At 39.0% G+C, this 16,324-nt stretch overlaps 1 protein-coding gene across 5 annotated transcripts in view; it reads left to right on the top strand.

The window, feature by feature from the left end:
* Nucleotides 1–16,324, top strand: part of Arhgap26 (Rho GTPase activating protein 26) — a 466,344-nt gene that overhangs the window by 183,128 nt on the left and 266,892 nt on the right. For all 5 annotated transcript variants that reach the window (XM_023704062.1, XM_023704060.1, XM_023704061.1 and 2 more), the window contains exon 11: nucleotides 6,208–6,286. In XM_023704062.1, coding sequence (XP_023559830.1) covers nucleotides 6,208–6,286 — 79 coding nt within the window. The remainder of the gene's footprint in view (nucleotides 1–6,207; nucleotides 6,287–16,324) is intronic.

Below are 16,324 nucleotides of genomic sequence, written 5' to 3'. Positions count from 1 at the left end.
CCCTGGCATCCTACTTAAGCGTAGTGGGGTCGGTGTCACTCACAGGCTGTGAGAGTGTGTGTCTCTGTGCATGCCACAGTCCTTGATTCTGAACTTGACCCTTAAATGGATGGAATTGAGGGAAGGAATTCTTTTCAAGTGAAGATTTATAGTCTTGTGAATGAATAAACCCAAGATCTTTGGATATTGATTTAGAAAGAACAGTACTGTTAGATTCTGAGTGTGTTTGTTTCATTGGGGTGGAGTTAGTTCTAGCATTTCCTTGTCCAATAGGAAGTGGGTGAATTGCCAAACTACTGAGATCACCATTGTTGATTTAGATTCAGGAGTAAGATTAGAGCAGGAAGGCTGTCTAGGAACCCTGGATTCGGTGCTGGTTGTGCTTCTTGCTCTTGGCTAGTGAGAAGGTGGGGAGCTGACATCAGAGATCCCAGGACCCTGGATGTGTTCCTGAGTGATGGGCTGCTTGCTTTTGGCTCTTTAGTGGGGGCCACTTTGGAGGAAACATGGTGGTGGGTAGCACCTTGCCCTGTTCTGTACACTGGCCCTGCAGTGGGAGTGTGTGAGCTCAGAGAAAAGTGCAGATCCACGTTCATGCTTCTCGAGCTAATCCGGCATCATCACTAACCAGGAGCCTATTCAGAGAGAAAAAGAAGTGCTGTATTCTAAGAATGATTTTAGGATTGAGCGTTAGAAGAATTTTAAGTTGTTTGCTCCTTTTCTCTGGCAACTAGAGGGAGCTTCTTGGCAGATTTTCTAGACTTTGTTAGATCCTCTCTGTCTTTATCTGCCACCAGACATTAATCTAAAAAGGCAACTGTGATGATTACTAAGTAGGAAAAAGAAAATGGCCATGATGTCAGAGCTGCTGTGTTCCTTCAGTCCTCAGCTGGGTGCTTTGTGGTAGAGGTGTGATTTTCAGTGCTGTCTTGGTAGTGGGCTCCTGCATATATTGGCAGGACATGTGGGTTGTTTCATTTCTTTTAAAAATAATTTGCAGCCATAATTTTGACCCTACTTAATACTTACCATTTGCTCTTGTGATAAGGACAGATTTTTAGTTTTTGCTCTGTGCTTGACTTTGAAAAGTTGGATACATTTCTCATTTAACTTTCATAACATACCCTGAGTTTTATCCGTAGTACCCTGGACCACAAGCAATTTGAACTTTTCTATGCTGCTCTTCTTAAAAATGCATGTGATAAGGGTAACACTGAGGAGCTCAGTTACTTGTCTACCAGGGCCACACAGCTGGAAGGTACTAGAATTAGGATAAAATTGTAAGGCAGAAGTCCTATCTCTTGAGTATTTAAAACAGTTTTTAAAACAGATGTAATCACAATAGAATAGATATATCTTGTCTATATTTTAATGATTTTACACACACTTGTGTACTCAGACGTGCCTGTGTAACCTCCCAGATCAAGACACAGATCTGTCACCCCACGTTTCCTTTATGCCTTTCCCCCAGACGTCCTTATCCTTCCCCCAAAACAGTCATTATTCTTACTTCTGCCACCATGGAGGTGTTTTAGAAGTATTTGAACATCAGATAACTGGAACCATACCGTTTGTAGTTTTTGTATTTGACTTCTTTTCCTCATCATATCTGTGAGATTCTTTCACGTTGAGGTGGCATGGAGAAGTAGTTGGTTCTTTCTTGTTTTTGAGTGGTGTTCCATTGTTGAAATATTCAGTGCCTTATTTTACTGATAGGTATTTTCGTTGCTGCAATCTGGGGCAATTATGAATAAAACTGCAAATGTTCTAGAGTGTACCATTTGGTGGACATAAGCTTAATGACATATGAGAGGTGGGACTGCTAGATCACACATTTAGTTCTAGTAGATAATGTCAAAGTGGTTTTATCAGTTTATTCTCTCACCAGCAATGTTTGGGTCCCAGTTGCTTTATGTTCCTGCTACCACTTGGTATTGGTGGTCATATTCATACTGTTCATTTTGATAGTCAGGAGAGTGTTTGTTGTATCTCACTGTGGTTTTAATTACATCTCTCTAATGACTAACAGTTTGGTTTTCTGCTTCTTATGCTTGGTAGCCATTTGAATGTCTTCTTTCATGAAGTCCCTAGCAAGTCTTCCATTGAGTTGGATTGTTCATTTCCCCCTTATTTATTTGCAGGCATTCTTCACATATTTTGGATGTAAGTTTTGTTGGAGATATTTATTAGAAATACCTTTTCTCATTCTCATTTTCTTTGCGTGTGTGTGTGTGTGTGTGTATGTGTGTGTGTGTATGTGTGATTAATTCTGTGGCCTTTACACTAAACTACATCCCTAGGCTCTTTTTTTTTTTAAATTTTGAGACAGAATCTCAAAATAGGCTAGGCTTGAACTTGCAGTCCTCGTAGCTCAGCCCACCAGAGTGCTAGGATTATGGGTATGGGCCACTGTGGCTAGTTTAATATTATCCTTTGATGAATACAAGTTCTCATTTGGATGAAATTCACATTGTCCTTTTTTTTTTTTTTTTTTTTTTTTTGGTGGAACCAGGGATTGAACTCAGGCCCTTGCACTTGCCAGGGGAGCACTTATTCCACTGAGCCATCTCCCTGGCCCCTCATTGTCCATTTTTTTATGAGTGCTTTTTTATGTTTATAGGGGAAAAATCATTGTCTTTTTTATTTCTTGAACATTTTGAAATACAAAAAATATGGAGAACCACTTTTGTGGGAGGTATAAGTCCCAGTCACATTGGGTGCTGGTGGCTTTTTTTTTTTTTAATTGGTATATGTTTGGGATACAAAGTCCTGTTTTTTGGTTTGTCATCTACAGTAGTATTCTGAGCTTTCATATTTATGAAGGACTTTCAGTTTACAGAGGTCTTTGTCTGTCTATCTCATTTGATCATGTGCAGGGACTCAGTAAGTTATTGCAGGAGTGGATGGTCAGGTTTTTTTTTTTTTTTTATGTGTTTAGTACGGAGTCTACAGGGTCGCACGATACAGATCGGACTCATAGTGATCCTCCTGTTTTCAGCCTCCCAAGCGCTGGAATTACAGACAGGCACCACATGCACAGTCTCAGCACACCCTGGGGGCGGGGCTGGGGGTGTGGCTGGGGCTGGGCTGGGCGGGGCCAGCATGGCTTGTGGTGGCAGGTGCTTTAGTCCACTGAGCTATCTGGCTCCCCCCGCTTTAAATGTATTTAGTTCAGGGTCTACAGGCACTCACTACACAGATTGGACTTGTGTGATCCTCCTGTTTTCAGCCTCCCAAGGGCTGGGATTAGGTTAGTTGACACTAGAGGACTTGGCTCAATAACATGAACTCCTGGGGACTATGGGACCTTCACAATTGCTGTGCCGTTTTGCACAAGGGGTGAGAGATAGATTCACTGTGCTCATATCATGGCTCTGTAACTTGCTAAACACAGTGACAGGTACATGCTACTGGGCTATTGCAGTTGTTCTTTTATTATAGTGTCTAATAGAGTAGCAATTCTTTGTAGAGCTAGAAAGAGCTCTGATCATTTACTCCATTTCTCTTGCTTTATTTTATATTTCCCTTCCTCATTCCACACCAATCCCCCACCCCATGGTTTTTGCTGTCAAAAAACACGTGCATTTCAAGTATGTAAACCAACAATAGGAGAAAGTAAAAATATGCTGTCTTATAGGACTAGTATGGAAAACCTTTGCTGAAGGTTTTGTTTTGAAGGATGCTGGTAAGTAGGGGCATAGGAAGGGAAATGCCAAAAAAAAAAAAAAAAAAAAAATACTGCTTAATTCCGAAATAAAGGATATTGACCCTTTCACCTTGGTTCTAGGAAACTCACATGGAAGTAAGGGATTTGTGTAATATTGATTTCAATTGTAAGAAAGGAAAAGAAGCAAATGATTGTTTTCCAGATGCTTAGAAAGACTGGTACTACATCCAGTGTATCTTCATGAAAGCTAGGAAGAGATTATGTGACCTGGGGTAGGACTGAAATTAAATTTGCTAAATCCACTTCATCCACCATCTTGCACCCCACCCCCACACTCTACCCTAAAAGGAGAACCAGACCACGTGTGTGTGTGTGTGTGGGGGGGGGAGATTTGTATTTTGATATATTTTCTTGAAATAAAAACAGATCCTGTTGACTTTCCCAGTTACTGAGGCCAAGGGGCCCACCCTTCACACCCTCTCAGTTTGTCTGAACTTCCTCTTTGTGGCTCTGGGTGAAAATTTCACACTGTGTGCCATGAAGTTGATGTGACATCTGCGAGGCCCAGAGGTCTTGGTAGGCAGCTCTTGTACTCTGACTGTTTCCTAGCAGGAAGTGAACTGGAGACATGTTGTCTCCATGACCCCAGTGTAGAGAGGAGAGTAACTTGCTGCCAGAGCAGGGACACCAGCAAAGAAAAGGGAGGGGGTGGAGCAAGCAGCTAGGACACGAATCCCAGACTTAACTGTGCATACGAATCTGGGGAGCTAGTTGAAATCCAGCCAGGAAATTCAGATTCAGTAAGGCAGAGTTGCGGATCTCCATTTTCCTGGGTTACCCGATTTGAAAACAAGTACAGATATATAAAGACCTTGAATAACAAAAATCCAGGTTTAGAGACTGGTGAGTTTTTCAGTAACCTGTAGATTCAAAGCCCTCAGTAACATTTTGCTTGGCTTTTTGAAAGATGAAGGGGGAGAATCAACTTACCATGTCCCCAAGCCAAGGGTAGTTTTGTGGAGCCAAGGCCATCAGCATAGGGAGTCTAGCACACTCCCTAGACTGATGGTGGGAAATGGATATTGGAGTCTGAGGGTACAAATGTTTGAAAAGAGAGAGAGAGCCATTGAAGATGCTCGTGAAGAGAGGAGCTGTTCTATCTTTGGAGTCTTTTTTGTGTTATGAAGTCAGTGCCAAGTGCCCTTCACAGGCTTTCTCCTACCCCCCAAACACTACCCAGTCTCTTAGCCACCTCACTTTGTACACACTCATCCCCTCCATCAGAACTGCTACCCTGCGCCCCCTGTAGCCCCAACCCTTTCTTACTTACATAATCACATCTTTGAAAATGTCTTTCCTTAGGCGATGTTGAGAGATGATCAATGAAAAGATGCAGATGTGGAATTTAAAATAGGTTAAACATAAGCAGGCCCGTCTTAGAACTAAGGAAACCGGCCAAGCATGGGGATTGTAGTTGGGTGAGAACAAACAGGCTTGTGGAGTTTTGGTGTTGTGCACACTCCTCAGCAGGATTCATGGATTTGATGGCAATCAGAGTTTAGTTCTCACTCAGTAGATCTCTTCCTACCTTTTGGGGTTTTAAAAACTTTAAATATGACGGTTAAAAATCAGTAATTCTTAACTTTTGAAGGGTAACAGTCCTCTTTTGAGAATCTGGACAGTTTGAATTATTTTACCAGAAAACCACACATATATTTGAAGGGGAAGTGGTTTATGAATAATCTGGGATCCATCTGTGGACCTTAAATAAAGAACACCTGCTTTGCTTAGCATGTGACCTTCTCCTGAGGTCATTTTTATGGCATAGTCTCCTTTTCTTGTGGAGTATATTGGTAATGGGCACTCCACAAGAGCCACTTGGTATTATGTGTTTGCTTTTGGAGAGTTTATGTTTAGTTGTAAAAGATGGTATATTTTAGCCAGAGTGGGAAGACCGAGTGCCCATAAAGTGCTTGTCTCCTGATACGGTAAGTATTCATTTAAAAAAAAAAATACTACATATACTCAATATAATCATAATTACAAAGCCATTTAACTCTATAAAACTTCTCCTTGTTGAAAGCAGTTTGGAAGCAAAGACCTAGATATTAGGAAGCCCAAAGACCTCTAGCTTTTCCCTCTTTTTTTCCCCCCTTAGTCCAGTAATTCAATTCACAATAGATGTTTATAGCATTCCTCCTGTGAGTAAAGCACTGTAGTATTCTGGAGAATAGAGATGAATAAGATTTCTAGGAATGAACAACATCTACAGGAATCATACAATTTATCTGTGTTCCCTGCCTGTGTCTTCTATGTTTCTTGCCTCTAAGGGAGGTTTGCTCAGGGAGTAGGGTTTGGGAAGGTAGCTTTGCATTCTGAAACAGGAAGCTGGCTTCGAAAAGCCAAGTGATGTGTCTTTCTTCATGTTGTTGACTTCAGCTACTTCTAACACTGATTGAGTATTTCTTTAAGGTTTTACCTTTGTCAGTCTCTCTCCCTATGGCACTGTGTTCATATCCGTGTCCTTCCTTTCTCCACAGGCCAGGGGTTATCACTATGCAGGCATTGTCAGAAGAGGACCGGAGGCTCTGGATGGAAGCCATGGATGGCCGGGAACCTGTAAGTAACAATTCAGGGAAGTAGAGCAAGAATAAAGATCCTGAGCTGTTTGTTGGATCCCTAGTGCAGTAATTTGTGCTGCTGCTCCAAAGCCTTAGTCTTTCGGACCAGTACCAGTGGTAGTTTTTTATTCCTAAATTGATGTTTATGTTTAAGTATAGTTTCTGAATTTGTACCTCTCAATCCTAAGGCAGAAGTTTTGCATGATGTTACACCAAACTTGCCTTTTGAAAAGGCAGGTGTAATGCCCCTAGGTTTTTTAAAGGAGGCAAAATCCAATCTGGCATACTAAGTTTTATTGGCCATACAATGCCTTCATGAAGTAGGGTACCTTTTAATGAGATAAAGAATTATAAAAGCATGTGCACGTTGTGTCACATCTCTCATCACTGCTTTTTGGTTCGGTCTCCTCTTTCCCTAGTGACTTAGCTCTTTAGAAGCCATAAGACATGGTTAAGGTCAATGGAAGGAGTTAAGCCTGGAGATAATATCTGTGTTCCCATTTCAGAGTTGCTGGCCTCAGCTGGGTGATGTAATCTTGTGGTTTTTCTGCATCTTGTGGCATGTAAGAACCCATGTGAGAGCCCTTGGGAAAGTCCCTGCACAGTCTTCTTATCTTGGTGCTAAGGACCTCAACCCCATTGCTTAACAATCTCAAGGTTACAAAAATTCTAGAAGTACTTTACAACCTAGCTGTGTTTCACCAATAAAAGACAAAAAGACTCTGCAGGGCTGGGAGGCCAATGACTGATGCTGACAAAAGCACTGTCCATTTGGGGATGTATGCAAAGGATTAGCAGGTCCTGGCCTCCCCCAACTATAGGACTCTGTGCATCCAGTGTAGACAGTCTCTTTCTCAGCCACCCTGGTGAAGTGCTCTAGCAACACAGATTCTTGTACTTTTTTCCTCAGCTATATTCCACATAAATGAAGGACTTGATTCATCAACTAAACATAGACAAATAAGTACTGTTCACACACATTTAATATAGAGCAAGTTTTAAAGAACTATCCAAAGATTTGAATACAGTTGGCTAAACTGTAATGAAATATTGTTCAATCTTAAGTTTCCTCCTGGACTAAAACATGAGACACCCTTGGTTTTCTCTGAATAGGTTGCTACTTGTAGAGATGTTCTGAAGAGCAGGTGCACATTTCTACTTTGAGGGTTTAGGGGGCACTGTTGTTGTTTGGTAACAGAGGCCTTCAAAAGCAGCTTCTGGAAAGTCTTTATGTTTGCTAGCATTGTCCACGCTAAGTTTAAGCACTTTAGTGTGCATATGTTTGTGTTAGGGGCAAGAATGGGTATGTTACAACCCTTAATTCTATTTCTCTATGAGATAAAAAATTATTTCACTTTATGGATGAGGTAACTGAAGTTTAGAGAGGTTAAACCTTTTGTCCTAAGTTGCATAGGCACTAAATGGCTGTATACTAGGGTACAAGCTAGATTGCTATAAATGAACTCCATGGTATAGTAATTTAAGGAAGATAGAAGTGTATTTATTTGTCTGTCAGAGCCTAGAACTGAGCACAGTGGCCCTGACCTGGCAGGGTCATGCTGGCATCCTTAATCCATGACTTCCTAGGTTGCCATAGTTATTGCCATTTTCCACCTGGAAATGGGCCTGGAAACATCCAAGGCAAACATGTGGAAGGATCCAGAAGTGTTCACATCACTCCCATTGACCCAAACATCATGATTTGGCCATGTCTGCACTGGGAAGTCTAGAGTGCTCTTAGGCAGTGCGACCCCCACATACGCTGCACATCTCAAGGAAGAAGAGAGAGGGTGCTGTGGGTGGTGCATCTCCACCATTTATGGCACGGGTAGAATTTGAACTCATGTTTGTCCCTAGATGAATTTGTTATGCATGTTTAGTAGCAATAACACTGTCAACTTGCTATACAGAAATTCTAGCTCCATTATTTTTACAGACTTCTTCTGACTCTCTAGAATGATCCTTCACAGCCAGGGTGAAAACCTTGTCATGACATGCTACTCTTGGTATGGGTTAGAGGGTCCTGCTCCCGTTTCCCCCAGTCTGCTGGAGTTCTAAACTGCTTCATTAGCTCTATTTTAAGCTTCCTCTTCTACCCCCACTATCACTTGATATTTGTGCTCTGTCTGTGTCTAATTGAGCTCGTACTAACCACTTCAGTTTTCCCACAGATTAGCATCTGGCCTCTGTGAATGGAAAGTGCACCAGAATGTACATACTAAAACAAGTTTCAACATAAAATAATTTCATGTCTAACCATGTTATAAAATCATTTAGTTTCCTGAAGAGGTGAGAAAATGCAGGCAAAGATGACTGGATAACTGACAGTAACCCTAGATGTAAATTTTCTCTCCCATTGCTGCTGGCCTCTAGGGGACATTGCTGGAGATATAGGCCTGATCAACAATTAGCAGCTCCATAGTTAATCACGATCTCTAATTAGTTTAATCTGTTCCCTTGGGAGTTTTGGCTTTGTTTAGTTTTTTCTCTAGCTAGTGCTAAAGCAGTTTTCTCATTTCAGGGAGCTATTAATGGGGGGGGGCCTCCCTTCTCTTTTTGTACTTCTCAGATGTCCTGTGGCAGATAATGGATTGTTAGAAATCAATTTGGTGTCCACTCTTTTTGCTTTTTCCTTGTTTAGTAACGCCCTCGGATGGTTGGTTAGGACAAACAAAACCCTAAATGAACTCCAAATCAGTTGACTTTTTTTTTAGTAACATTTTAATTCACTGTTATATAAATCAGTTTTTTAGCACACAGTCACATTCTAGTCTAGAGAAATATTGAATGCTTTATCTAGTATTGATAGACAAGTTAGAGAAAGAAATTAGAGTTAATGATATTACATTGAGCATTATGAATTTTATCTGTGTAGTGAATCTGAATTATTTTTGTTGAAGGAAATTCAGTTTTTTTCTTGAAAAAAAGCTAGGTTAATCGGGTTATGTAACTGACAAATCCTAGGGTATAATAGTTTCTGGCCAGTCCAAAACTGGTAACTTACGTAATATTTGGAGTTGGTCTTTTTTTGTGCTGGTTTCACTTTCTAACATGTTCCTTCCATGAAGTGTTGAGATGTTTCCTAACTATTCCAGACTTACATCTTACTATTACAATCTAGGACCAACAGACTTTCTGAAACTGGGTAGATAGTATTCCAGGATTTTTGGGTCATGTAGTAACTGGTATAGCTATTTAACTTTGTTGTATTGGCCCAGAAGCAGCCATGAACAATATGTAACTAAATAGGTATGACTGTATTTCAGTAAAACTTTATTTATAAAACCAGATGGCAGGGTGGTTTTTGGGTCACAGGTCATTGTTAATTCGTGATTTAAGTGTCACGGAAACAGAACTTTTGCAAAACAATTCCAAAGAAGTTCCATATTTGAATTTTATTGAACTAAATACTTAGTCCAAAGGAGGGGAAGTAGATGCACTGATTAGATCTTATGCACTTGACCTTTGCATTGGGAAGGTTGGCTTTCTCTGAGAGAAAAAGCAGTGTTTTATGGGTAGGGGCAGACCTGAGATAGGGAAAACATGTATAGTTTCTTATAGGGAAAACATGTATAGTTTCTTCTTACTCTAAGACCTATGTTACATGAACTTTTGTACTCATGGAGTTTTTTCTTTGATATTTAGCCAAAAGTGAAAACCATATGTTTGCCACAAATATGCTACTTAGCATGAAAGACTGTAAATGCTTTCTCCCTAAGACTGGGGACAAGCAGAGGGTTTCAGTTTCATAACCCTTTTTGAACATGGTGCTGGAAGTCCTAGGTGGTATTGTAGTCTAAGAAAATAATTTAAGTGGTATACAAATTGTAAGGAGATATAAAACTGCCCTTGTTTACAGATACCATGAATTTCTATGTAGAAAATTCTGCAGAGTCCAGACCAAAAATTCTTTCCAGAGTTCACAGATGATGTCACCATGGTAATGGGATATGATACCCACCCCCATCAATCACATTTTTGTAACTTCACCATAAACATACCGTTATCAAAGTTGAAAGCATAACATTATTTATAGTCACTAGTTCCCAAAATGAAATACTTAGGTATAATTCTAATTATATACTGAAATTAAAGCATGATGATAAAAGATCTAGATAAATAGACATATTATGTTTATGGATTGTAAGAATCCATGAATTGTAAAGATGTCAGTTCTCTCCAAATTGATCTATAGGTTTCATAGAATTCCTATCAAAATCTCAGCAAGATTTTTTTTGTAGACACAGATAAGCTTATTCTAAAATTTGTATGTAAAGGTGCAGAAACTAGAATAGCTAAAATAATTTCAAAAAAAGGAATGAAGTGGGAGTAATCATGCTGTCCTATTTTAAGGCTTTCTTTATGGCTGCAATAATCAAGACTATGATATTGACAGGAAGATAGACATATAGATCAATGGAACAGAATAAAGAACCCAGAAATAGATTCACACAGATATGCCCAATTGATCTTAGGGAGAGGCGTAAAAGCAAATCGATGAAGGAAAGATATTTTTTTGAACAAATGGTACATGGTAAAATAATGGATCTTTATAATCATTCCTCAAAGAACCTTGACCTAAAGCTTATATCTTAAAAATTAATTCAAAATGTGTCATAGCTTTAAGTGTGAAGTGTAAAACTGTAAAACTTTTAGAAAAATCTAGAAGAGAGAATTATGAGGATGTAGGGTTAGATCTGATACCATGAGTGTGACCCATAAAACTTAAAAATGGAAACATTTTTCCTTAGAAAAACTAAAAAACCTTTGCTCTGGGAATGAAACATTCATGAGAAGGATAAAAAGATAATCTACAGAGTGGAAGAATATATTGACAAAATATTGGGAAAGTGTGTATCTGATAGAGGACTCTTAAAACAAGAGAGCAAACATCCACATATGAAATGGACGTAAGGCACAAAACATTTTGCAGCAAGCACATACAGCTGACAAAAAGAAAAGTATGTGGAAACATGTTCAATACCATTATTCATTAGGAAGTGCAGGCTGAAACCACAATGAGCTATCTCCACAAACATATCAGATTAGCCAAAATTAAAAATAGTGAAAATATAACGTGATGGTGAGGTTGGAGAGAAACTGGATCCACTTGTACCCTGTTGGTGGGAATGTAAAATGATATCACCACTTTGGAAAGTCACTTGGAAGGTTCTAATAAAATTTAATATGCACTTATCATATGACCCAGCAGTTGCTCTGAGACATTTGTCCCTGAGAAATGAAAGAATATGCTCAGACAAAAACTTGTGAATATATTTTTGTAGCAGCTTTATTCGCAATAGCCCCAAACTGGAAACATCACACTTGTTCTTCTGTGGACAAATAGTTAAAGAAACTGATACATTAGTACAATGGCACTAGAAAGAAATATACACCAACTGGGTGAATCTCAGGGGCATTATGCCAAGTTTAAAGAAGTGAATATGAAAAGGATGTATGTTTCCGTCTTGTAGCTCTGTTGAAATGACAGTCATGGAAATAGAGAGTGAAATAATGATTTCCAGGGGACAGGGACAGTGGCATCAGAGGGCACCATGTTGGTGGTGGTACAGTTCTGTCATGGTTGTGGTGACTTGGTGAACCCAGATCAAAGTTTATGCATGACTTCTACACAATACCACACACATGAATACATACACATACACACTGGTGACATAATCACTGCCAATGGCCTTGCCTCCTCATGCACCAGTTACAGTAAAATTTGGGAAAGCACAGATGTATCCAGATCATTCTGTACTCCTGCCTTTGTGGGTACTAGTAAATCCATAGTATTTAACATTTTTATTACCTGGCTCAGTTTTTGGGTCTGAATATAGCACAGAAGCCCTTGTGGTAGAATTGAGCATTTTGAGTCATTATTGAGTCTATTTTTATACCACTGCCTTTATAGGTGTGGGCCCCTCAGATAAAATTGGACCACACATCCTTTTTTAACTTTGGATATTATTTTTGTCTTTATTGGCTTAGCTTAACCTTTGGAGAGTAGGATTAGTTGTGAGAGGAACTTTGAGCTTTCCTTTCTTAATTATTTGACTTTTTTTTTGCAGTCAGCATGTGTTAATTTTGTTAGGTAACAAATACAATGGCGATATCTCTGTGGGTCATACTATTCTTCTAGATGTCTCTTTTTTTTTTTCTTCCTGTGTGATTGGCATTAGCTACAATTGTATTGTCATGCTTAGATTTGGAGAGCCTTCCATTGCTATCCTAGCTATAAAGTTTGGGAAAACTCCCTTCCTCTAATTAAAAATCTAGTATATAACCATCCACAGTTTCTTCTATACATTGGCCATATATTTGTGAAATAGAGAAATGAATTTTTTGCAGAATTTTTGACATGACTTTATGATTAAATTTTTAATTTATTAGGATTAGTAAACCTGAAGTCTTTGACATTAGATTGTTTTCAGCTTTTGATTCCTTCATTACAAACAATGATGGAAAATCTCTTTATAAATTTCATTGTTTACCTATTTGAACATTTTTCCCTCTGGGATATATACTCAGTTGAATTGTTAGGTTGGATGGTATATACTTAATATTTTAATAGCTGTTGCCAAATTATTCTCCCCATCAAAAATTCTAGACACTTACGAAGGTGCCCGTATTCTCTATAAATTTTGCGTTGCATATTCTGAGTTTTCATTTATATGTGTTAGTTTCATAGGAATTGTATTGTGCTGTCATTTGCATTTCTTAAGTTACTAATGAGATTGAAAGTCTTTCTCATGTTTATAGGTTATTCATATTTTTTCTTCTTCCACATAGAAATGTATGTTGAAATGAGTAGAACAGTGCCTGATACATGACTCATGCCACATAAAATAATATTAATTTCTTTTTCAGTTTTCTGTCCCTGAGGTTATACTCATCATTTCTCTCAGTTTTGCTTTCAAAAGCTCAAGGTACTATCCTAACATTTTCTAGTCATCTTTTCTCAACTGGTAGGACTTTTCCAGTTTGTTCTTTCTGGCCTCTCATGTGTTCTAACAGTCCAGCTCTCTGGTCAGGTTTGGATATTGAGTAATGGAGATGTTCCAGCTGCGGACTTTTCACCTCTGGCCTGAGCTGTTCTCAAGGCTTACCAGGCTGCTTGATCCAGAAGGGAGCCTGTGGACCTCCTGCCCCTCTCTGCTCTGACAGCCATCAGCAGTGTTGGATGTCCCCAGGTGCTGCTCAGCTCCTCCATCTCCCCAGTAGGAAACAATCCATCCTTGTTCAGGGGGTCCCAGAAAGCCTCCTATCTGTCCCCTGTCAGAGCTGTGAAGCCCACATGCCCACTACTGTGGGTGTGGCCCTTCTGCCTTTCCACCTGCACTTTTATCTCAGATAAGCAGTGGAAGATGCCTGCTCCCCTCTGTACCTATCCTAGAAGACAGCCTTTGTTTGGCTGCTCTCTATTTCATTAGCCCTGCATCCAGCTTCCCTTTTTTCCTGTCTCTGTTCCTTTCTCTGTTCCAAAATAGAGAATTTCCTTTCTCTATTTTTGTGTCTTCCATTAACTACTGCCCAGCCTCCTCTGAAGAGGTTGGCATGAGCAAGGCTGTAACTCTGAAGCTTTCTAGTGCCAGTTAGTGTTCATTTGAGCCAGAAGTAAGACCAAGTTAAGAGTTTCCTATTTGTTTCTTCCATCTGGGAGATGACATCTTGGCAAGTCAATAATTTATAGAGGCTATATGTGTGTGTTTGTAAAAGCTCATTGAAAAAATTAACTTTTTGTTTTGAAATCATTTCAGTTACAAAAATGCTTCAAAAATATTGCAAAGACTTCTCAAACACCTTTTATCCAGATACCCTACCATTCATGCGTTACGTAGCCACTGTAAAATTATAAAACCAGGACATTAATACTGATAAAATAGTGATATATAATATATATTTAAAAATTTACCATTTATTCCATTTATATTATATATATATGTATGTATAAATATATATTTATATTTATACTTACATTTGTATTCATATTTTATTTATTTTTTTCTGGTCCAGGGCCCCATCGAGGTTCACATTTTGGCATGGCCTTTTAATGGAGCATTATCACCAGCTGGTGTCCATGTAGTTGAACATCCGATCTGTTCCCATCTTGGAGTATATTTGGGAACTATTGTCACCTTTTTTCTCTCCTCTTAGGTAATTACTCATACCATTCCACAAGTAAACAGTGTAATATTATTCTTTTTTCAAAGATTCTCTGGTATGTGTTTAACTTTAGGTCTAAAGATTTCCTTATGCTATACCTATTTCCGTTTTTTAAAATACATTTGTATCCTTAATTTACCAGTATGTAAACATACATATTGTTGGGTTGCAGTGTGAAATTTCAGTACATATGGTGTCTTATGATTCGATCAGGGGAATTGGCATATCTGCCACTTGAGACATACACCATTTCTTTGTGTTGGGAACATGCAAAATGCTCTCCACTAACTGTTTTGCAGTGCTCGATTAGTTATTGCTAGCCATGCTTATCACACTATGCTATAGAATGTCTGAAGTTACTTATTTTATCCAGCTGCACTCCTGTGTGCATCTTTCTTTTGAATATTTTGTCTTTTATCTTCTTTTCACATCATATATTTTCTCTTGTGTAGTTTTCCGTATTTATTACCTTTACTGAGTTATTGACTTAAAGATACTTGAGGCCATAAAACGATCTTCATCAACATTGCCTAGTGTAATCTCTCCTCTCTAGTAGCAGCACCAGTGACTTTTGGAGCTCTCTCAGGCAGTATAGCAATGATTTGTGGAAGTGGAGATTATGATTGGATTAGCTTCAGGATTTCTTTTTTCTGTTCTTGTGGGAAAGGCAGTTGATTAAAAAAGTCTTTTAAGAGTGACTTTGTTCATTTGAAGAATGATTGAGCTGGACTTTAGGTCCATCTGTATAACTTTCTCTTTTTCTCTAGAGGCTAAAAACAAGTAGGCTAAAAAGGTGGTAAAATTTTTAGTGATCAAAAAAAGAAAAAATCTAGAAATATGTTGACACAGAGACCTGGAGGCATTTTGAGTATTAGGAAGTCTGTGAATTAGGTTGTTTGCTTTGTGGTGAGGTGTGGAACAAGATAAGCATTTTTGAAAAATTATGTTTGGGTTTGCTGAATTGGGCTCCAGCATGGTTAAGTCAGAAGGGCTCAGGATGCCAATGTTACCACATTCTTTTTAGTTGTGTTCCAAAAAATCCTGCCCTGTGACCCTAGAAAAAAATACCAGAACAAATAAACACACCTTAAAAGCAAAGTCATTTTCTGGTATGGTTTAAAACATCTTCCCCCTTGGTTATACAGAATACATTACAGACGTGCAGTCCAGTGGTCACAGCAGAAGCCCCAGCAAGCCCAGCCTGCTGCTGTGGCTCCACACAATGTGTGGTCTTGACCCAGTGCCAAGATAATCAAGGTTTCCCCACTTATTACTCCTTTACTTCTAAAAGTAAAGAGAGAAAGGAGTAGGGAAATTTGAGTACCGTCTCCTCAGGTGGAAATATGCCATTGTGCAATTATTACTAGTTAGTTTTGTTTTCACCATCAATCTAAAAATCTGTATCTCATTCAAACTAAGAGTATAATTAGCATTCTCAGGGTAAATTGATGTGCAGTTTCTAGGGATGGTGATGGTGGTAGTGCATACCATCGAAGTATATATTGAAGTACTTTTTAACTTTTCTCTTGAGACCGCTAAGCTGGAATGACTTCATATTCTCCTGTGGTCACTGATGGTGGTGGCATGCAGACATTTGGGTGGGTAATATCTTGTTTTGGTGATTTCCCCACCTTATTCATGCATCTGTGTGTTGTCGTCCAGAAGATGCTGACTCGCTGAGCTCAGGCCTTTGTAGTGTCCTTCCTAGACAGTAGTTAGCCCTGTGCATTATAACAAGGATACATTGCTTATGGAATTAACTTGGAGTCATAAGCCAGGCAAGGTTTCTTACCTACTCTTTCCTGAATTAATTTGTTGAATGTCTTACATTTTAAGTAGAAATCATGAAGACAAAGTTTTTTTTTTTTTT

The sequence above is a fragment of the Octodon degus genome, unplaced genomic scaffold (assembly GCF_000260255.1).
Source record: "Octodon degus isolate 3935 unplaced genomic scaffold, OctDeg1.0 scaffold00185, whole genome shotgun sequence".
Lineage (NCBI taxonomy): Eukaryota > Metazoa > Chordata > Mammalia > Rodentia > Octodontidae > Octodon > Octodon degus.
Note: the sequence above shows the minus strand (reverse complement) of the source record. Positions and strands in the feature narration are given on the sequence as shown.